At 33.7% G+C, this 24,993-nt stretch overlaps 1 protein-coding gene across 2 annotated transcripts in view; it reads right to left on the bottom strand.

The window, feature by feature from the left end:
* LOC106054959 (rap guanine nucleotide exchange factor 6-like) overlaps nucleotides 1-23,006 on the bottom strand; it is a 71,309-nt gene extending 48,303 nt beyond the window's left edge. For both annotated transcript variants that reach the window (XM_013211096.2, XM_056020421.1), the window contains exons 1-4: nucleotides 22,853-23,006; nucleotides 19,283-19,727; nucleotides 18,869-18,996; nucleotides 10,784-10,867 (exon numbers count right to left, since the gene is read on the bottom strand). In XM_013211096.2, the coding sequence (XP_013066550.2) occupies nucleotides 10,784-10,867; nucleotides 18,869-18,996; nucleotides 19,283-19,348 (278 nt within the window). In that variant the 5' untranslated portion in view covers nucleotides 19,349-19,727; nucleotides 22,853-23,006. The remainder of the gene's footprint in view (nucleotides 1-10,783; nucleotides 10,868-18,868; nucleotides 18,997-19,282; nucleotides 19,728-22,852) is intronic.
* Nucleotides 23,007-24,993: the final 1,987 nt, after the last annotated feature.

Below are 24,993 nucleotides of genomic sequence, written 5' to 3'. Positions count from 1 at the left end.
ACAAACCGCAGGGCCAATGTTTGGAAGTAGAGCACACCCCCATTGTTTACCTCAACACACACGCGAATACGTGTGGCAAACAAAGGAACCAGAAAAAGCTGCAAGTTAACCTCATTCAATTTATGAAACAAGTTTATGAAATAGACTATGTCCGATTCCCGTTTAATTTCTGTGTTTTAAAATAGGATCTTAGCAACCAAGAACTCAGAAAAAATAGTGTCAAAGATAAGTCTTTCGAAAACTATCATTCTTCAGTGTGAAGGAGCAATTTATCAAAATTTCAGGCAAAAAGCAATTCTTTATGAATTTCTTGATTCATAACAAAAATATAATAATACCACTACATTATCAGGCAAGGTTAACTAGTCCAGCTTTTTTTAAAAAGTAAATCGTAATAACACGATAACCATTCATTGTCCAAAACTTATTTCACCATTACACCTTTGAACTGTATTGTTGCTTAGAGGAATTTTTAATGATATCAGATATAGGATTGTGTAAAACAGATTGTAAAACCTTTTCAATGGTTGGCAAAGTCAATATTCTGCTTATAGTGTGCAGTTTTTTAGAGTTTAATATAAGCCTAAGTAAATATATTGTAAGACGCTCACAAACCTATTCTGTTCTCTGATGTTTAATCCACATTTTTCTACATTATTCTGAATTTAAAAGTTTTCAAAAGTATTTCAAATCTTAATCTATTTTATTTCATGTTGACTTTTCTCGATGTTACAGCTTTGATGGTTTTATAGCAACATACCTTCTAACTTTGTTACATAAAATTAAAGAACAAATGCAATAGTTGTTCAACAAAGAAAGAATGAAGCCAAATTTTTAATAACCAACAATTTACGGTCAACATTTAATTTAAAGACTCGGCCATGTAAATTATTACTTTCATGTAGACACAATTAAGGTATTTAAAATAATACGTTAAAATCTTTAAATAAAAAAAAATCATTCCACTAACAGGGTTGAAATTCAAAGGATTAACTAAGGTACAAATCATGTGTGAACGAGTCAATTTCATGAATGATCATACTTCAATGAGATCCGCCTTCGTAGACCCCCATTAACAGGCCATAGACCCCCAATTTATTTTTTCACTTCCGTAGACCCCTTGGAAGTCCTCGTAGACCCCTGGGGGTCTATATAGACCACTTTGGGAATCACTTCTCTACAGCTTACAAAATAGAGTTCTACATAGGCGTAGAATGCAGTGATACAGCATGCCTCTACAGCTTACAAAATAGAGTTCTACATAGGCGTAGAATGCTTTGATACAGCATGCCTCTACAGCTTACAAAAAAGAGTTCTACTTAGGCGTAGAATGCTTTGATACAGCATGCCTCTACAGCTTACAAAATAGAGTTCTACATAGGCGTAGAATGCAGTGATACAGCAGGTTTCTGCAGCTCACAAAATAGAGTTCTACATAGGCGTAGAATGCAGTAATACAGCAGGTTTCTGCAGCTCACAAAATAGAATTCTACATAAGAGTACATTCAGCCCACGGCCTTAATACTCAGTTGAACGCCCTTAAATTTCCTCTAACTTCATGTCAGTGAAGATACAAAAAACCAATTCGAAAAGAACAAGATTACAAAGAGAGTTTGTGTTACACAAACTCAGAGGCGGCTCCCGTCGAAGTCGGATCTGCATATTCGCAAATAATATTCAAGAGGTGATTTAATTTTGATGTAAAATGTTTTACATGTTTCGGATGTTCCTTCAGAGTTGAAGATAATTACTTCCTAGTCCAAACCTCCCGCAGGACGACGGGGGATGGGAGCGGGCAGGGTTTGAACCCTGGACCATCCATAAATCTGAACGACAGTCTAGCGCGAAAACCGCACGACCAGGCAGCCATCCGATGGTCAAAAGTAATAATGTTTCAAAGATTCATTTGCCGTAAATTTAAATTTAAATTAAATAAAAAATAGTAGATTAGTTTTAGTATATTAAAACATTACAATATTGATCAAAACGTTTGGAAATGAAAATCTACACTTTTTTTTTACACTTTAAGTTTAGAAATTGAAATTCTACATCTTAATCTAGTCTATTTTAGTCTAAACTAGATCTAGAAATTCTAGATATAGACTCTAAAATAATTTTAATTAGAATATAAATCCAGATCTAGATATACTGTAATAAAAATCTAGATCTAGTTTAAAAAATCTAGATTAGATCTAAATCAAGATATCATTCCTTTTTTAAACGCGAGTCACATAACGAGGCTTAATAAACATTACTATACCAAGTTCTTTTTTCATTTCATTTGAAGAATTAATTCCATATAACGTCAGAGGAAAAAAAAACACTACGTCACACGGCCTAGCTAGACTAAAAATCGCCTTCATCGATACGAGCCATTTATCGAGTGTTCATTGACTTTGGTGCACCGAGTGCGTTCTTTAAGCATTTCATTTAAAGAATTCATTCCATATGACGTCAAAGGAAAAAAAACACTACGTCACACGGCCTAGCTAGAATAAAAATCGCCTTCATCATTACGAGCCATTTATCGAGTGTTCATTGACTTTGGTGCACCGAGTGCGTTCTTTTAGCATTTCTTTAAAAGAATTCATTCCATATGACGTCAAAGGAAAAAAAAAACACTACGTCACACGGCTTAGTTAGACTAAAATATGTTTTTATTAATACAAGCAATTTTTCGAGGGTTAATAGACATTGGTGCACCGAGTGCGTTCTTTTAACATTACATTTAAAGAGTCCATTCATATGACGTCAAAGAAAAAAATTCCATTACCTCACAATAGGCTAGTACCGGTACCATAAAAAAATGTCTTTATTTACACGAGATATTTAACGAGGGTTCATAGACATTGGTGCACTGAGTTCTAATAGAATTTATTTAAAAAGGATCAAAGCCGCATTGTTTTTGCGTTTTGTCTGTCAGTCGGACTGTCCGTCATCTTGATATTAAAAAAAAACAACAACTAAAAGTTATTAAAACTTGATTAACCTTTATTCTACGTTTCAAAACATCGCAATAATTTTTAGATATGAACACAATTGAAAAGTTTATATAATAGATTGTTCCGGATGTTTGTATAAATAGTAAAAGAAAAAGAGAATTTCAGATAAATGAAATACCGTTAATTAAATTTTTTGGATGGTCTCGTATAAAAATTAGATGTACTACAGCCATGTGGAGAGATTTTCATACCTTACTTTGGTGTTTGGATTCTGTTTTCCTTAAAAATCGGAACATAATATTAACGATAATTAGATTTTTTAATGTTTTAGGTAGAAAGTTAAATGTACTGTAAGAGAGTAGTGAGTTAAAATATTTTTCATAAAAATCCGTAAAAACATTATTTCGTAAATGAGAAGATTATTTGTTTATTAATTAGAAGAGGGAGTTCAATTTGTTTAAAGATGAAAATACGGAACAATTTGATATTGATAACCAAATTATAGTGACGCATTGTCAAATAATATAAGTGTAATATTAGTAAATTATGCGATTTCAAACAATCATTAGGCATAATTCATGTTTTATAAAACAATATCCGGAACATTTTTACACTTAATGAAATATAAGTCAGTATAGAGATTTTGATTTAGCATTAATATGCTATTTACATAAAAAACGGAACAACATATTATTGATAATGTGTTTTTGCAACGTTTAAGCATGGAAATTGAATGTAATATAAATTAGTAGAGCAAACAAACATTTGTTGGGGTTGATTAGTTTTGCACAAAAAAATCCGGAACAATCAATTTTTAGATACTTAAAACTATTGAGATGTTACGGGAGGAACATTAAAGTGTAAATCAGATTTTCAATAGCTTTTAGAGTTCTAGTTTTTTTTAAATCTAATCGTGACGGACAGACCGACCAACAGACAAAACGCACAAAAATAATCTTCTTTTATTCGGATGGGGGCACTAAAGAAAAAATAAATAAAATCTGATTTTTAAAAAAAGTTTAAGGAATTGGTTTAGCACCTGGTCATGTAGCGACGTTACGCTACTGCACGAAAATCGCTGCATAAAAAGTCCATTAAAAAAAATGTGCGTGATATTTACATACAAAATGCATTATTAGCCTTTATAAACAAACAGAAATGTTTTCTTTTAATTTTAGCAGCTAGTTGACCAGAAAAAACATCTTTAACTATTATTTATATTTGTTGTAAACATTTCCTGTACATTTTTAAAATATATTTGACTTAGTGATACTAAAAATACACAAAAATTGTCCATCTTTGTTAGCATATTGTAACATTGCCTCCCTTACATTTACGTAATTGTTTTAGAATTGGTGTATTTTTATGAAAAAATCGCTTGCATAATTAATTTTATAAATTAAACGGTTTGCTTTTAGAAAACCAAAAGTAGCCGTTGCACCTAAACTTTTCAAGCCGCATTTAATGATGAAATAATATTTTTCATATGTCTTCTAGTTTTCGAGATCTGAGTGTGACAGACGGACAGACGGACATTTTGCACAAACCTAATAGCGGCTTTTTCCCCTTACGGGGGCCGCTAAAAAAGTGCGCCAAGTCTTATGTAATAATAATCAGCTTCATTTTCATTGTGCAGTACATGGAACAGATTGTTCTCCTTAGAGACTTGCATACGATTGTATACGGCTATACGAAAACAGTGCTAGGCGCTAAGTCTGGCCAAATGTCAGTATTAACACTTCATAGCCGTGACTAGAGACACGTTTGGATGTCACATTTTGATATTTGGTCATAAAAGTGCTTGCATTTCTCTACAAACTTTTCCACCATTAATGTCAACCCACCACCCCTTCTTTTTTCTCAGCGGGGCATTAGATAGACATCAGAAGCCTTGTAGTCTAATGACAGCGTGCTTTTAATAGTATAAGTGGGCCTACCAGACACATTATTAGAATGATCAATATTAATTCCCAGCTCTATACACGTCGGGACTAGCAGCGCAATTAATAGCAACAAGGATGGAAACAAAGTCCTAGATCAAAAGATATGCAAAGTAGTTCAAGAGCAGTGGATAAAACTACTTCCGATTCACAACGCCACAGGCACGCACAATGTTGTTTGACCAAGAAAACTACGAAATAGGTTGAGGAAGACACTTTTCAAATGTTACGGATCTAGCGACTGGTTCCTTGTCTCCATGAAAATGAAACCCTCTTGTATATAGTGAACACTACACGTTGAATAAGAATACTGTGAGTTCTAAACTGGGGAAGACGTGGATACAGGTTTGGATCAAGTTAGACAAAACAGCCTTTAAGATACAGGTTTAGATTAAGTTAGACAAAAGAGACTTTAAGATACAGGTTTGGATTAAGTTAGACAAAACAGACTTTAAGATACAGGTTTAGATTAAGTTAGACAAAACAGACTTTAAGATACAGGTTTGGATCAAAGTTAGACAAAACAGCCTTTAAGATACAGGTTTAGATTAAGTTAGACAAAACAGACTTTAAGATACAGGTTTGGATTAAGTTAGACAAAACAGACTTTAAGATACATGTTTGGATCAAGTTAGACAAAACAGACTTTAAGATACATGTTTAGATTAAGTTAGACAAAACAGACTTTAAGATACAGGTTTGGATCAAAGTTAGACAAAACAGACTTTAAGATACAGGTTTGGATTAAGTTAGACAAAACAGACTTTAAGATACAGGTTTGGATCAAAGTTAGACAAAACAGACTTTAAGATACAGGTTTAGATTAAGTTAGACAAAACAGACTTTAAGATACAGGTTTGGATTAAGTTAGACAAAACAGACTTTAAGATACATGTTTGGATCAAGTTAGACAAAACAGATTTTAAGATACATGTTTGGATCAAAGTTAAACAAAACAGACTTTAAGATACATGTTTGGATCAAGTAAGAAGAAACAGACTTTAAGATACATGTTTGGATCAAAGTTAAACAAAACAGACTATAAGATACAGGTTTGGATCAAGTTAGACAAAACAGACTTTAAGATACATGTTTGGATCAAAGTTAAATAAACAGCCTTTAAGATACATGTTTGGATCAAAGTTAAACAAAACAGCCTTTAAGATAAATGTTTGGATCAAAGTTAAACAAACAGCCTTTAAGATACATGTTTGGATCAAGTTAGAAGAAACAGCCTTTATATCGGTACCAAACGCATTGTCGCCCATGAAGAGCAGCAAATGACATTTTCTTTATTGCCGGCCCTAACAATTGCAGGGCCCTATGCGAAACTGATTGCGCTGGGCCCAGTCTGAGTAGGGATAAGCATAATGTCAAAATTAAGATTTTGTATTAGAAAAGACACTCGTCTTTGCAATACATTTTTATTAAATGAAAGCTGACAATGCCGTTTTTTTTTTTAATCGCGCATAGGATTGGCACCCCAAAATGAAAATTTTGTCTATTTTCAGCAGATTTTTGAGTTTTCAGATTGAGATAATTTCAAATTTCATGGACTTGATCGTATATTTTGCAATATCAGAAGATTTCCAGGAAGTCCTGGAAAATCAGGAGTCCGCGAAAACCATGTTATTATATCTAAGTTGTAATGTTTTGATTTAATAGTATACACCTAGAATTAGCGCGGGGCCTATGAAAGTGCGGGGCCCAATGCGGCCGCATAGGTTGTAGTGGCCTAAGGCCGGCCCCCCTTCCTCTCCCCAGCCTCCAAACGCCAAATTCTGACAAGACCAGACATGCCTACTGGAAAGTTCCAACACATTGCAGTAATTTCACAATAATTTATTTTTTTTAAATCTGTGTGAATGTTACCGTGATCGCTTTTTAAATGTATTTTATATATATATATATTTAAAAGCTGTATGACTTTAATTCGAACTCGAGAGCTCAAGCCAACACAATAACCACTGCGCTAGTGAATCGCTTATGAAAATAGAAGGTTTAAAAGTTATCTATTGTCAGCTTTAAACTTTAAAGCGGCGACCTACAAAGTATAAAGGGGGCTAATGGAAGTACACCTGTCAAGTACAATTTCTTTCCCTTGTTCGATACCAAACAAAGTAATTAAGGTTATTAATTAACTAATTGGCTAATATTTTGTATTGGCTATTATTTTTTTTTTGTAAGATAAAAGAAATAACTTCAAAATTTCAGTTTGATCCAAGATTGGGCGTTGAAGAAATAACGTGTAGAAACTTTTTACCAGACAGAGTGAGTTGATATAAACTTTGTAAAAAAAAAAAAAAAGAAGAAGAAGAAGAAACAAGCTCAATAATATATATCAAACTATGCATATGTTAACAAGGGTATCGGTTACCTGGACGATACATTTAAAATATAGTAAACTATTATTTGTAATGTTTACAATTTGATAAAGAACCGGTTGACATTCTATAACCACTAAAATACATAGATCTAGCATAGGAAAAGAAGAGAAAGCGATATGACGAATAGGAGTAACCTTGAAAAAAAAGGAAGAAAATGATCAGATGAAGATTGGGAGAGATTTTAAACTAAATAAACTAAGCAATGTCAAAGAATTGATGAACTATTTCAAACTGTACACGCTGAGACCGATCTCAAAAGAGACAACTTGCCACCCGATGCGCGCTACGTCACAGGAAGACCAAAGTAAACACATCAAAAACTAGCCATTTCAATTATTTGTATGCAACAAATGTGTTGTTGTTTTTTTTAAATTCGCCAACTGAAAATATATCTTTGGATAATTGATATGGTTGATTTTGAATCTCAATGTAGGTTTGATTCTATTTTGTTTGTTCTCAAATGATTTATGATGGAGAGATTCGTGTTGTTTTTTCCACCTACGTAATTGTGCACTAGAGCACCATAGCTGGTCACAACTGTGAAATACTTATCCTGCCATTATTTACCAGCACTAGAAATAGTTCAACAAGCTTTGCCAAATCTGACATGACACAGCGGCGGCATTGTAGCGATTGGGTAGCTAGTGTTTAATGTCTGTGTCAATGAGTTGAAATTTTACCCCCTGACTTTTCTCAGAAACCTAACACGCCCTTAATTTGGGCCGATCACAACTAACAATGATTCCAATGTGGTCATAATAATGATTCAATATAATTATTTATCATCATCATCTGTCCCTTGACTTTCGTCGTAGGGGTGCTGTGACAGTTTGTGTTACCAAATCCCTCCACTCTTCCCAGTCAGCAGCTGTTCTTAGCAGGATATCGAGAGAGAGAGGCCGTTTCATTTTTTTATGTTATCCAGCTGTACTTGGGACGAGCCATTCTCCGTGCTCCCTCCATATAAGTTGTGAATAAGTGTCACTATTATAAGAGACGATTAAATACATCTATCACTTGACATTATAATCCTACGGTCAGCAATAGCTTTCCAACTATGTCCCTCCAGACTTGATGAGACAGGTTGGTCTTAGCTTCACATCCACTACACAACAGTTTCCTCTAACAGTACATTGCTCTTGCACTTTGTATGACGTATTTAGCTAGCTCGTCATAAATACTGACTCATTCACACACACTCATACAGAACAAAAAGATGATCTATTGGCTTCAGAGAATGCGTGACGAGTAAGAACAAAAAATCTGGCAAGGCCCTGTGTTTAATGTTATCCAGATGCAGCATCTAGGAGCTAAAGAAAGACGTGGCATTAGGAAAAAGGCAGAGCGGCGAGCTCCATCAAATCCAGAACAAGCAAGTGAAATGTCAAGCCTACTGTCGCAGGAAGAAAAACCTCCAAGCTATAACCTACAAATCGGTGGATTACGTAATCACAGCTACATAGGCATGCAATGTTCCACAACCTTTCTTTCAACAATATTTCTTTTCAAAACAATTCCCTGATATTGAACTCAAAAAATACTTCAAGTCTGTAACATAACACAGATGATAGAATAAAAAATACCCATCATGCACGAACCATAACAATGTCAATGCAAATAATTGTAATACTGCAGTCATTTTAAAAAGGGGATCAGCCTAAACTATCTATAACGTATAACTAACCAACCGTATAACGTATAACTAACCAACCGTATAACTAACCAACCGTTTTCAGTACAAAATCCAAACAATGTATCAACATTTTCAACTAGAAATAAATTGAAACAAGTTAATTAATCTTTGTAAAAGTTGACCAGCAGCGACCAATATAATAAAGAGATTTCATTATCATCATAAAGCAAATGTCATTTAATCGGGGTGTAAAATGTAAGTCTCAGAAATCGCTAACAGCCATAATACTAGTTTCACGTTCGCCGGCAAAAAAAAAAAAAATCTAAATGTTAGACCACAGCAGACGAGCAATGAGTCAGTCCTAGAAACAGGTGCAGGAGAATTCTCTCGCATGCCAGATGGCAACCTTTTTCTAACATTTTTCTCGTGAGAAATGAAGGTCAGAATTTCAGAACTACTTATATGCAGGCAGTAAAACAAAGCTAACAGACATTTATCTTAGTATAGAAATTAACATTAGCTGTGTTTCACTGTCAGTTTGTTGTGTTTCACTGTCAGTTTGTTGTGTTACACTGTCAGTTTGTTGTGTTTCACTGTCAGTTTGTTGTGTTTCACTGTCAGTTTGTTGTGTATCACTGTCAGTTTGTTGTGTTTCACTGTCAGTTTGTTGTGTTTCACTCTTTGTTGTTTCACTGCCAATTGTTGTGTTTCACTGTCAATCTTTTGAGCCAATTGTTGTGTTTCACTGTCAATCTTTTGAGCCAATTGTTGTGCAAACTGAGCTCTATAGGCCTTTACATTAATCTACATGTCAACATATTTTTAAAAGAGGAGAGTGGTATCAAAGGCTTCATCTTTTAAAAAAACAATTTCTAAATTATGTTCATTAGATCAGCACTATTATGTAATTATTATACTCCATGTTAATAGGATCTACATTTGATTTTGCAAGTGCAAAGAATATACAAGGTTCATTTCATCTAATGTTTCTGTTAAAAGATAAATCTTTTTTTTTTAATCTGTTTTTTAATAAAAGTAAATGGAACAAAACAAAAATTTTTGTTGTATATATTTTGTTTCAAAAGATCCTATGCCTATCATATTTGTTTTAAGTCATTAGATTTAATGTAATTTAATTTTGATGTAATGTAATTTAAAATTTGAGTACACAATTTTTTAATCCTAAAATATTAAATAGGACAAACTGAGCAAATCAATACTTGAACCCCTTTCCTTTGGTATAATGATATGAGTACAATTATTTCTTTTGTCCCAAGTGCAACAAGTCAAAGTAAACTTTTGTTACTCATAAACATTATACACAAATCTCATTAGAGAGAGTTGGGAAGCATCTATGATTATATGTTTCTTTTAAGATATATCAATCTACTCAAAAGTGCACTTAGATCTATTAAACTAATAAAAAAATCTAAACTAATCATTTAAAAGAGTTATTCTTAAAAAAAAAAAAGTTTATTTCAGGAAAACGGAAAAGCTGTTGTTTTTCCCTCCATTGCATGTAAATAAAAAAAGTCTGCAATGCCTTTTAGTCATCATTTCAAAGAGAATCAATCATCCACAATCATTACTTTGAAAAGGCTAAATACAATCTAGAATGGAAAGGGAGGGGTGTGGATACCGACAATATTTTGTCACTGCAATTATTTAGTTTTGCTGGATGGTATCGACATGAAAGTTACTTTTGAGAGTTATAATTTTTTTGTATATATACTGTCTTAGATTGATGTTAGTATCCTTTTGATTTAGATCACCACCCTAAAAAATAAATCCTTAGAGGCTCTAAAGGTCCACAGTGAGATGTTTTTAAAATCAGTTAAACCTTTAACAAAGTAGCTTTAAATATTTAGAACAAAAACTCACCTGCTTCGAGGCAGAAACATAGATCCTTCAATGAAAACAGATCCAGACAATAGTATATACCAGCATTGAGCCAATTCTCCATGACTGCAATATTTCAAAAAAGAAAATTTAAAAATAATTAGATCAGATTTATGTAACTCATATTTACATTTCGGCTACATATTACATTTGGGTGCACTTTTACCCCCCTGGATTCTGAGCAGCCAAATTCTAGCCATTTTTTGCATAATCAAATTAATCAAAATCTAATTAACAACTGAACAAGTAGTGCTTCCACTGGTGACTGAAGTACAGTTGTAGTAGACTACCATAGGCTTATCAGGAATTGATGGCTGACCATGTATGTGCACCCCTCTGAATTCTGAGTAACCAACTTTTAGCCACTTTTTAAACCTTCAAATTAATTAACTTTTGCTAGGAAGCAACTTAACATGTAGTGCTTCCACTGAAATAAAGTTAACAAGTTTACAAAGAAAGTTTGTGTGGAAACACAAACTCAAAATCGACCCCCGAAGTGGTCCACCCAGGCAGGTAAAAAGACAGGTTTCAATATTTTCAGAAAGAGTAAAAAAAATTAAATTATGGCTTTTGTATAGCACTACTTTCATGCTTATAGCATGCTCAGAGCGCTATGGTCCCATTTCATTTGTGGAGAGAATATCAGAATGAAATTCTATCAAAGGCAAATGACAGAGATTGTTCATTTTTCACATTTATGCATTTTAGCTTGTAATGATCAAACTTTAATAACATTTTTTGTTTGTAATCACAAAACGTTACTTTTGGTATAGAATTATAGGAGTATGGATGCTCTTTTTATACACAAGTTTACTATAGAAGAGATACAAGAAAGTTCTTCCCATACCATCTAAGTCAGAACGTTGATTTGTATCGATGGAGCAATGGCAACAGCATGAATTAACAGTGTTTTCTTGGTATTTTGGTAATGAAAATGCAGATATCTATGGCACTGAATTGATGTGTTTGAGCGTTGGATTTGTTGATGGCGATTGTATTTGAGAAGAATTCATTGGTTTTGTCCCTGTTGATAAGAGAGACGCACTGCATGTGTCTAACCTCATTGTCAGTGATTGCATTGTGCACAGCATAGACATGGACAAACTATTCAGCCAATGCTACGATGGCTGCCCCGTGATGGCTAGCATTCAGAACTGTGTTCAGGCTAGGATTTGTGAAAAATATCCAAAAGCAGACCTTGTCCGTTGCACGTTCTACAGACTTAAACTTGTTATCATTGACCTGAATGATGTTTCAGATATACGTAATGCTGGTGTCATCAAGAAGATTATCTATTTCTTCTGTAACAATTCCAAGAGACACGATGGACAGAGAAACACGAATTAATTAACAACTTTGAGAAGATCTTTGACTGTTTTAAAATAATGATTGTAAATGAAACCTGAAACCAGACAATCTGCATATGTGTAATCAGTGCCTGCTTCTTGCACTGGCGGATCCAGAACTTTCGAGTGGGGGGGGGGGGGCATTTTTTTTCCAAACCCTAACCCTAACGCCCAGTAAACCCTAACCCTATGCAAAAACGTGCGTACAGCACACACACACATATATATTTCATATATATATATATGAGAATAAAAAAAGCAGCATTTCTCAACCTCCGGCGAAAAACAAAACAACTGGTGCAGCACTATAAGTAGCGTTTTCTTGCATTCTTCAATGCAGAAACGCATTCTCCTGTCATCTACTGCTCATTATTCATCAATAAAGTTCGGGGCGAAGCCCCGATGCCAAAAGCGTTTTCTTGCATTCTTCACTGCAGAAACGTATTCTCCAGACATCTACAGCTCATTATTCATCAATGGAGTTCGGGGCCAAGCCCCGACGCCAAAAGCGTTTTCTTGCATTATTCAATGCAGAAACGGATTCTCCTGACATCTACAGCTCATTATTCATCAGTGGGGTTTCCGAAGCTAAAAAAGATTTCTTGCATTCTTCACAGAAGAAACGCATTCTCCTGACCAAAGGCTCATTATTCATACTATTAAAAAAGGACTTTTCGAATAATGTTGTACTTGAAAAGTATTCTAATATGAATTTATAGGCCCTTAATACATTGCAAATAAAACTGATTTTTTCCATGAAAAGATAAGATAACCCACATATTTAGATTTTGGCTTTGAGGATCGACGCCGAAAAAATAATTATTCGATAAATAATATTCAATAATATTCAATAAAATTTAAGTATAAATTGTGAGTTATAGTCCCAAATTTATTTAACTAGCAAAATATCAGATTGAGTAAAGGTTGGGAAAAGGGACTATGAAATAATCATTTGGGTTTAGAACTCATCTCAATCGTGACTCCTATACTGAAAATTTTCGTTTGAATTCTAACTTTCTTAGGATAATTAATTACTGTGAAATTACATAAACTCTGTCTGGAAATGGGAGTGGCGGTAGAGTTAAAACGATTAATCCTCGCTCCTTTAATAATTTCTGCTAAAGATTGCATTTGGCATTAAAGAATAGGGGTGGGGCGACTCAACTAATTTTGTTCACAAACTATGATTATCCATAAAAATAGGACCGCCCCCCCCCCCCCCACTCAGAGGGCTAGAGTAGGGAGCAGGGTTCATAGCCAATTTCATGAACGATTTTCCAGGTATTTTCCAGGTTTTCAAGGTAGAGTTTAAGATTTTCAAGGTATGCATCGCACCATAGCAAGCAATATATATGTATAAATATTTACATACATATGACATAAATACGTAAAAAGAACAATATATATATATATATATATATATATATATATATAAATATTAAATTAAAAAACCCTCATTAAAATGTATGCTGATAAGTTGAAATCATACCTCCAAAAAAAAATAATTCATCTCTAGTGTTTCCTAAGCATTTAAATGCAACTTTTTAACTTTTTAATACATTTAAAAGGGGGCACGGTGGTCGAATGGTTAAGCGCTTGGCTTCCCAACCTGAGGTCCTGGGTTCGAATCCCGGTGAAGACTGGGATTTTGAATTTCTGGATTTTTAGGGTGCCCCTGAGTCAACTCAACTCTAATGGGTACCTGACTTTAGTTGGGGAAAGTAAAGGCGGTTGGGCTTTGTGCTGGCCATATAACACCCTGCTCATTAACCGTTGGCCAAAGAAACAGATGAACTTAACATCATCTGCCCCATAGATCGAAAGGTCTGAAAAGGGAAACTTTACTTTAGGGGGCGCGGTGGTCAAATGGTTAAGCGCTTGGCTTCCGAACCTGAGGTCCTGGGTTCGAGTCCCGGTGAAGACTGGGATTTTGAATTTCTGGATTTTTAGGGCGCCCCTGAGTCAACCCAACTCTAATGGGTACCTGACTTATAGTTGGGGGAAGTAAAGGCGGTTGGTCGTTGTGCTGGCCACATAACACCCTGCTCATGAACCATTGGCCAAAGAAACAGATGACCTTAACATCATCTGCCCCATAGATCGCAAGGTCTGAAAAGGGAAACTTTACTAATACATTTAAAAACACACACAAGCTTGCATTACAGAAGAATAACTTTTTTAAAATATGGAGATGTAATTCAGCTAAAACTGTCACAATCTGAAGTTGGAAATTTTCTTAAATTGACATAGATTTGTACAAATAATATTTCATTCTTACTATAGCAGTTGACTTGCTTTCCATCAGTTTTAACCAAAATAACTCTACTGGCTTTTCTACAGCTGTGTGCGAAATATTTTCGTTAAATCTACAGTAGATCTAAATTTAAGTCACTAAATTCGCGGACTTTTCACGGCTGTGAGAGAATTATCTTCACTCTATTCTATTGGATTAGCGTAAATTAAGTCTCGATCTAAGTCTATGGCACTAAATTCGCGGACTTTTTCGAATTATCTTCACTGAATCAACATAAATCTAGTGCCTAAAATTCGCGGACTTTTCACGGCTGTGTGCGAATTATTTTCACTGAATCTACCGTAAATCTAGAGTCTAGATCTAAGTCACTAACTTCGCGGACTTTTCACGGCTGTGTGCGAATTATTTTCATTGAATCTACCGTAAATCTAGAGTCTAGATCTAAGTCACTAACTTCGCGGACTTTTCACGGCTGTCACTGCTTCTACAGTCTAGATCTAATTAAGTCACTACATTGGCGGACTTTTCACGGCTGTGTGCGAAGAATTATCTTCACTGAATCTATCGTAGATCTAGACTCTATAGATTCTAACTCAATGTCACTAAACTTCGCGGACTTTTAACGGCTGTGAGGGAATTATCTTCACTAGATTCTAGTGATTTAGCGTAAATCTACAATATTTTTAGAGCAATCTAGACATTAGATGTACCTGCATCTAGATCCTTAAATTAACTAAAATTCACGGAGTTTTCACGTTAAGCGCGAATTATCTTCACTAGATCTAACTTAAATATAAATTTAGATACTATTTCTAGCTAGATGAGAAGGATGGATCGTGAGAAGACTCAAAAGTAAAGTACCGGTAGCAATTATACTTAAACACTGAATCATAATCTCCAAATACAAAATCTAATAAAATACTCAGAAAGACACAAAGATAAGATGATATACGGACTTTCCACGCGAAGTCACTCTTACTGTTACAACAAGAAGATTTTCGGCGAGGGAGGGCCCGGAGGGGTGTAACCTTCACATTAGGCTGCTAATTGCTCTAGTTATAGACAATATTCACTACAGACTAGATCTAGCGCGTCTTCAGTCGTAACAGTGAAAGGAAAACAATGCTAAGTGAAATGTTTGCTTGAGCCAAGGTCGTTTTCAATCACGAGGTCGCGCTTCACAAGTGGGTGAAAGGCGGTGCATGTAGACGCGTCGTCACTGGTCAGCTCAATGTAACCGGGGAAAATACGAAAATAAACACCAGGTATCGGGAGGGAAAGAACTCAAGGTCCAGTTTTAAAATTCAAGGTTTTTTCCCCGTTTTTTACGAAATTCAAGGTTTTTTCAAGGCCTTGAATTTAATATGAAATTCAAGGTGTTTTCCAGGTTTTCAAGGTGGCTACGAACCCTGAGGGAGGGCAGTACATGCAACCGCCCTCCCCCCAACCCCACCGAATCGACAAGATACCAGAAAGGGATTGACATAATATAAAATTTATAAATTAATTGAATTAATTTTGTTCACAAACTATAATTTCTCCATAAAAGTAGGACCGCCCCCCCCCCCACTCAAAGGCTTTAGGTGGGAAAGGTAGTAGAGGTATTCGCCCCCCCCCCCCAATCGGCAAACAGGGAACGACATAGTATAAAGATCGGTTAAAATATCAATAACAAGTTTTAATCGTATAGATATTTAATTGATTCTGTTAGCAAGCTGTGATTTCTAGAAATAAATTGGACTGCCCCCCCCCACTCGAAAGTGTATGGGGGGGGGATTGATACCATCGCCCCCTTCCGACTCCACCAAATCGGCCAACATACTAGAGGGGGGGGGGCGAAATAATCTAAAAATAGGTTGAAATATAAATAATTAGTATATATTATTAAATAAGTAATAAATTTGTATACTCATTGTGTAAATTCTATACTAAAATTTGTTCGCCCCCCCCCTGGATCCGCCAGTGGCTTCTTGTGTGTTTCTCATTTGTCTTTTTAATTGTCATCAATTATTCACCCGTTCTTGAACCAGTCTCCGTGATGTTGCAGTCTGTCCATCTTAGCACAAGCTGCTAAACAGCACATCGGCAGTCATATTAATGACATAATCAAAAACGAACTTGACCATGTTGAGGAACACTTCAGGGATGGCATCCTGAGTAAGGTGACACTTGATTCGTTATTTTCTTCATTAATGTCTCATTTTTCAAGCAATAATAATGCTCGGTTCAACCTGTTTGGTCTTCATCCTAAAACGATTCCAGAAGTGAACAATATCAGAACTGCCAGATAAGCGTTCATCGCCGGCTTGTCCATTACGACGAGTAGTAATTCAGCAGTAAATTTACTGACAGTTTTGGCAGCGATTGCATTTTTTGTTTGATTGACCGTTGGGATGCACGGGCAGCACGGATAAACAGTAAATAGTTTGTTCATGTTATTTTTTTTTATTTCATGAAACAAGTATTTACATTGAACTTAATATCACATATGTATGGGGGGGATGGGGGGGGGGGGGGGCGAGGGGGCACCAATTCGTTTTTTTAATATTCTCTGTAATAAAAAAGTTGAAGCTACGACTTTGAGCTTTAGGTTTCAACTTGCTTCCCGCTGCAAAAAATCCTGCAGGCGCCCATGATATTACATCATATACTTTTTTTTTTAACAGAGGAAACCTACTTTCTCATAAGAGGATAATATATATAATTAATGTTTTTTTAAATTTAATTTTATTTGTCAAATATTACTGTTACTTGTTTTTAACACTGACAAGGTTGTAGTTGGCTAAAAATTGCATGTTTAAATTATTTATAGTACCAATAGGATATAAATTGCTTTTATTCATTTTGCTCTATTCTTAATTTTTGTTTACAACTCTTCAAACCATTCTTCCACATACACACAAAAACTTTTTGAACACACACAAGCACTGCTTCTATTGGTGACATTTCAATTTCTTTTCCCATAAGATCCTATATTATGCCTGTTTAAATCTATTTATGTGCAATTCCTTTTCTAAGTGCAATGCTAATTTATGGCCACAAAATAATACAATTTAGTTATTCAGATATAATAAACTTGTATTTTATAAATAGATGGTAAAATAAAAATAATACTAAATTATTTACTCTTGACTTGTGAAAAATGAGCTCAAATAAAAAAAAAAAATTCCTATAAATTATAGTCATGATAAAGCAGCATAAGTTACATTTCAAAACCTTCTATATGTTTACATTGCTAAAGAGGGCTTATAAGTATGAAAACATAAGAAATATTTTTTAAAATATTTTTATTAAATTTATAAATTAAATATTGACAAATAAATACAATAATAATAATCTGTTTTTTGTTTTGTTTTTTATTTCTAGAATTTTTTCTTGAGATCAATGCATATAACATTGTTCAGCTCTAATGCTGGGTAATATGTTCTTCCAGACAACCAGTAATTAAATCCACATATAATGCACATCTTTATGGCATGACCACCAATGGATAAAATTGTTCTGGAGTAATCTAACCATTTTAAGTTAAGTGACTCTAAGAGATACATATTAAAATGTGGAAAGGGAGATAATAATTTAAATTGGCTCTTGTTTTTACATTAATTTAAAGTTTAAAAGATTCTCTTGTACACCTTTTTTCTTTTATTTAAATTCACATACATGTTGAAAATAGGTGCAATGACTTTTTTATTTGAACTAATTCAGTATGCAAACAAAACCTTTGTAAAAGTAAGATGAAATTGGCATTCCATATCTTTCAAAAGTCATGATATCATGCATCTGGCTGTCATTATAATTTTCCTATAAACAGCAGCTACACAAATTTATTAATTGACCCTATAGCAAGAAAGGTGGTGTGACCTAAGTTAAAATATTTACACATTTCATCCATTTATTTTATCATTTCAATAGTACACATTAAAAAGAGTTTGCACCAATACTCTGTCACTTTAAATTGTCATGTAAACATAATTTAAGTTCAACTGACCAAACAGGACTAAGTAGGAGCATGTTAAACAAACTCCTTTGCCATCTTCTTTTATATTGTTTTCAGAATGTTTTCAACACATACAGATGACAAAAATTTAAAATTCTGGAATTGTGTCCACTGAAACATACAAAAATGTCAGACTATGGGGCTAGTTCCCACCTTTCCGACCTTGCAATCTATGGGGTAGATGATGTAAAGGTCATCTGTTTCTGTGGCCCATGGTTAATGAGGGTGCCATGTGGCCAGAACAACAGCCAACCACCTTTACTAGTCAGGTACCCATTAGAGCTGGGTAGACTCAGAGGCACCCCAATGATCCCAAAATTTAAAATCCCAGTCTTCACCAGGATTCAAAACCGGGACCCCTCAGTTTGACTAAGGGTTTAAAATATATAATTTACTAATTTATTTATAATTGAAAGAAACTAATATATATTATATAGTTTAATAGACTAAGAAAAAAAAAATTTACATACCAATAAATGATATCATTGGCTTCTCGTAATTCATAGCGAGCAGTAGCACACAAGGTCTGTAGAGTCTGTTCTCTTAATCCGGAAAGAGCCTCCATGCCATGAAGATAGGTAAAGATAATCTGTAAATCCTAAACAGAAAAAGACACAGCACAATAAAGATTACAAGATTGTTTTCTATCCTTTTTAAATGGGTGATCACTTATTTAGATTTCTTTTTTACAGTATTGATTTTGTTCAAATATATACTTTTTTTTTTAAATTGACACACAACCAATTAACTATTAAAATTCTTATTATAATAATGTCACACTATTATTCAAGATTTAAAATACAGAAATTTTAAATAATTATATTTCATTGATATCTGTATCTGGGCATTAAGTATTTAGATGATATCAAAATGTTTTCAATTACCTTGTCTGATCGAGTACCAGGAGGTTTTTTGAGGCATTGAATAAACAATCCAATGTCCGTTGCCATAGTTTAAGTAGAATTGTAGGATTAACTTCAAGAACATTCAAAACCAATTGATTAATGGATATAATTAATGTTAATGCTGTTTTGAAAGCCGTTGTGGTGACTATCAAGATGTCTATCTTTGTAATACAAAATCACAAAACACATTTTCAAAGGCTACCAAAGACTTAGCATGATCGGATACCCCTTTCATTTCTTATTTTTATTGCATTTTAACCAAAAAAAGTTCTACATTGTCTTCAAATCGGAATCCCTTTAAAGAATAACTTCCTTTACTTCTTTCTGTAGAATAACTATATTTGTCAATGACAAATTATCCATATAAATCCAAAATAATCCAAAGCTAGTCAACTTTGTGTCTTGTAAAATATAAAAAGTAGCGCTGTAGAAAAAAAAAAGTTCAATAGCAAAAATTAAATATCAGCCAATAAAGCCATGGTTAACTTGTTTTTTAAATAAAATATGTACATCTTTATTGTCATTTAAATTGTACAAAAGAATAAATGAGAAGCAATGCTTAAAGCACATATATTATAGCACATATGTATTTAGTTGTATCACACAAAAAATTATCTTATAGGAACTGAAATTTATTATAATCCAGTCTGCTGATTTGTTTCATAATAATACTGTACAACTAAAATTAAAAGTAAAGTTCCTCTTTCAGACCTTGCCAGACAATGCAATCTATAAGGCATCAGTTTCTTTGGCCAACGCTTAACAAGCAGGGTGTTATGTGACCAGCACAACAACCAATCACTTTTACTTTCCCAACATAAATCAGATACCCATTAGAGTTGGGTGGAGTCCAGGGCGTCCTAAAAAAAACAAAATTAAAAATCCCAGCCTTCACAGAGATTCAAACCCAGGACCGACAGGTCCAGAAGCCAAGCACTTAACCACTCAGCCACCATGCCCCCACAATACAATTAGATCTAACTTATTTTATACAGAATCTAATAGAATCCAAATTTTGTATGTAGATTTAATTAGATATAGATTTAGAATGATCTTGAAAGATGCCTAGACAGTGTCAAGATATTCTAAGTAACATGGAGACTAGATCTAGATAATCTAGATTCGTCATAACTAGACTCTGGTATAATAAATTATCATTGTTAACTATTGCAAGCATTAGTTCAGTGTTCCCTTGGGGGATATGTTCCAAGATAGCCAGCGAAAGTCGAATTTCCATGAAATGGAGATGCTTTATATAATTTCATATATACATTAGATCTATACTGCACACTATATTTGGATATATATATTATATGAATTTTATGATATGAAGTTAGAACAGTATTGCAGGACATCCATCCCCTAACATTATAAACCACTAAATAATACTAAATAATAGTCTCTCGACTACTCTAGTGGATGATCTTATCATTATCATAGAATCTAGAATCTAAAGTCTAGTAGAATAGTAGATCTATAATATTGTCATATATTATGATATTATCATATAATATGTATATATAATTCACACTACATATAATATGTTTAATGTATATATTGTTAACCCTAGTCTAGGCTCTAGGCAAGACGAAGTTCAACTTCAAGTCAAATGAAATGGTGAAATATCGAGAATGAGAATACAAAAATGCAAAATGAAAATAAATTAAATTTAGAGATAGATGTAGTAGTAGTATGCTATTCAGACACCCGGTAGTAGCCTACAGGCTAAAATTTCAAAGTTTGACTTTGGCAGCGCATTATAATGATTTAAATGATTATTTGATAATGGTTTGACATAGAAATGAAAATGAAGTACCAAACTGAAACTGTTCTTTAGTTTAAGAAGAAAAAGGATGTCTGTTATTTTTGTACCCCTTAGGGCCCTTACCTATATACTATATTATGTCATTTATGATGAATAAAAAATGCATTTCTTCTGAAATGCATTATCAGTGATGGGAACTGACTTTGCAAAAATTTTAGGAAATTTTGTAAGCCCCCCCCCCCCCCCCCCCGTTTTTGAACTGGCCTGTCGTGGCGACGACTTAAAAAAAGATGTTGCTGAATTTTTTTAAACTACGTAGAATCATTTAATTTAATATTTTCTTTAATTAATGTTGTATTACATAACATTTACACTGCATTGTGCATTACTGCACACAAACTGCACTTCATTTAGCATTACTGCACTCAAAATGCATTCATGGCACTATTGTTTGTATATATATTGATGGGAGGAGAAAGCTTTTTGCAGTCTGAGCATTCTATAATAGATAACTGCTTTATACAGATATTGTAACAACTTCTTTCTCAAACAACTATAAGGATTAAATGTGTTTGAAAAACATGCTTTTAAAATTAGTAATGATAAGTTTTATATTAAAATATATACATATCCCTCACTATAGATAGATCTATAATCTATAGCTACTACTACTTATATCTAATAACTTTTCTAGATTCTAGATCCAATATATTATTATTAGATATCTACATTCTGTCAGGCTTATACTCAGTAACTCACTATAGTCATGTTAAGAAGTTTAAGAAGGCCTACTTACTACTATATAAAAAAAGTATATTCTATATATAAATCCAGATGGTCGGTACACGGTAGGTCTATCACAGTATCACTCTATTAGATGAGTAGATCTAGATCTTATTATTATTATAATAGATCTAGATGTCTAAATCTAATCCCATTTGAACTCAAGGAAGTCGGCAGGCAGGGTTCAAATTAGAAAAATCTAGGGGTCATCGTAACAACAGTGAAAAAATAATAGATCTTGAATTGTAGTAATAGCGGCGATTAGTGCTACATACGTCGTAACATAGCGACCGGGCATCATTCATGATTGATACTCTTAAGTCTAAGTTAAGTTTAAGTCGAATACTTTTCAAAAGCTGGCAAGCAGCCATTGAAGTCTAGATCTAGATCAAAAGTATTCAAATTAAAGAATCTAGATATCTATCTAGACTGATTCAAACCACTCTAATCTGGACCGAGATCTAGACTTATAAGACAATACGGTAACACAAGATTTAAAAAAAAAAATAGAACTTTAACTGTGTCAAAAGACCGGATGTGCGGAGTTCAAAACAAATCAAAAATCTTATTTCGCATTCTTCCGAAAATGGAAAAATAATAAAATCGGATTTTTTTTTTTCATAAAAAAAAAATTGAAAAAAAAAAAATCGGATTTAAAAAAAAAAAAATGTCTGGAAAACTTCGGATTTTTTTGCTAGAAAATCGGACCAGAAGAAATTATCGGAATTCCGACAATTGTCGGAAAATTCCCATCACTGCATTATCATTTATGATATGCATTGGGCTTGGGTGATGATTATTTCATTTATGAAATCATGATTAATGATATGAATTTAATGAATAAATTTTAAATATGTCAAATAATATGATGCAAAATTAAATTATTAATTTAATTAATGATGATGATCTGAATGAATCTGTGAATCAGACAGAATTGAATGATTATGAATTAGTCTAGATTAGACAGATTTCTAAATGCAAAAAAAAATATTGATTCTTACGGTGCAAAGAATTAAAAATGATTAGAGCAAGTATACTATTCTAAAAAAAGCAAAGACTTAATCTAGATTCTAGATTAGATCTATATTTAAATTTAATATTTTCATTCATCAATGAATTGCTGTCGCCATCTTGTTTATTGTCAGAATGAGGCTATTTCCGGTTCCATCTTTTTTTTTTTAAAGTCCACCTTCAGTAATCTATTGGTGAAGGGATAGGCAGAAATAAAATATTTATTTTTTCTAGAAACCTGTCCTAAACCATAGCAACGTCCAAAAGAGAGTGGTGTATTGTAGTACGTGCCAAATGGCCATGATCCAGGTCGGCAAAATTCCAGGGTCTGTTGTTTTAAAGGCCGAAATCAAAATTATATTTTATGTAAAGAAAAAAAATCGAAACAATCTTGGTCCATATCTGCGTGGAAAACATAATAGAGATTATTATGTTTGCTTTTTGCTTTTTTTTTTTTTTTTTTTCGTTTTTTTTTTTTTTTTTTGTTTTTTTTTTTGTCAAAAAGTAACTGCTAACTAATTGACCAATAATTTTAAAACGTATACTATTACATGTATAAATGATTTTGCTTACAAGCAAATGCTGCTAGAAATTCTTGATTAACTCTTGATTCGAAAAAGAATTTGCGTATTAGCGATTTAGTCTATCTTCTTCGTATAAGTTACAGACGTCACTTCAAAAGAAAATGATTACGTCTTGCTTTGACACGCACAGAACGATCGTTCGACGCTCTAGAAAAATTTGGCCGTTTCAGTGTGAATAAGATTTGAAAAATCGAATATATATATATAAATATATTGAAATGTCTTCTTCAAAAAAATGTTTTGAATCAGTTTTATTAGCGGTCCAATATCCTATCTGTGTGTCAGGTTAAGAAATGCTAATTCAGTAGTGGAAGGGGGTTTGAGTGGACGCCCTAAAAAAAATTCATTAATTAACATGCATGACTAGATTGACATGAAATGTGTAGGACGTAAATATCATCTTTTTTTTTTTTTTTTGAAGCAACGTCTGTAATATATTAAGATAAGATAGGATAAGACATATATCTGACATCCCTTTTTTAAAAGCTTTGTATAAGACGAGAAGAGGCAGGGGTGCGATAAAGTGGAAACTATTTTTCAGGCATCACCTTTTCTCTCATTTTGGATTTATTAATTGTTGAATTTTATTATTATTAGTGAGGTTGTGAAATACTGTAGGAATGTATTGAAGCAGCGGAGGTCACGATTGGAGTAGCCTATCAATAGAAGTCATGTATAGTTTAAATAATTGTAATAATTTGTTGTACAAAGTGTGAATATTGTTCACAAAAATAGGAGCGCCCCCCCACCCTCACACACACATCGTCTCTGAGTCCACTCAGCTTTATTGGGTACCTGTTAACCGTGGGCCACAGAAACAGATGATCTTTACATCAACTGTCCCATAGATCGCAAGGTATGAAAGGGGAACTTTACGTCAGATTTGGACGAAGTGGTCGATTCTTTCCATTTAGACTAAAACAAAAAGTTTTTAAAACTCCTTTATCCCAATTTCACTCGTGGTGTTTCAATGTCATTCGTCGTCGTCAAGCGCTGGTTGTGTATATGTGTTTGATTTGAGTACGTTGTTTGTATTTGCATCTATATCGTTATTGTTATATAGTTGTGTAATTGTTGAGGTGGACAACTGTAGCGCTAACGGGCTTGTGCGTCTCTCTACTCTCTTAATCGAATTCTTTTCATTTATTGCGTCTTACTCTTTGATCTTTGTTTCTTGAATTTCTATCTGATACGTCCACAAAATGAAATATAAGGGACATCTGTTCCTTGTGGCTTGCAGCCAAGGATGACAGAAAAATATTTATTAAGTTTGATTTTATCAATAACTTTCCCTTTTACTTCTGATACCATCAGGTCCATAAGCTCGTTTTGAATCCTATGTCCGATCTAATGATCGTGAGCCTTGGCGTTCTTAATTAGATGAAGATGGTTGAGTCGAATATGGCCAGCATCTCAATTTATCCTCAACCAAGCCTAAAATTGACGGTTGTTTGGCGAATAAAGTTTAACTGTTTCAAAATGCTTGTTGTTAAGACTGCAATTTTTTTTTGTATCATTGTGCTACCATTGGACATTCTCAGAGCTCA

Source organism: Biomphalaria glabrata, chromosome 2 (genome assembly GCF_947242115.1).
Source record: "Biomphalaria glabrata chromosome 2, xgBioGlab47.1, whole genome shotgun sequence".
NCBI classification, from domain to species: domain Eukaryota; kingdom Metazoa; phylum Mollusca; class Gastropoda; family Planorbidae; genus Biomphalaria; species Biomphalaria glabrata.
The sequence above is the reverse complement of the archived record's forward strand: the minus strand, read 5'-3'. Positions and strand labels throughout refer to the sequence as shown.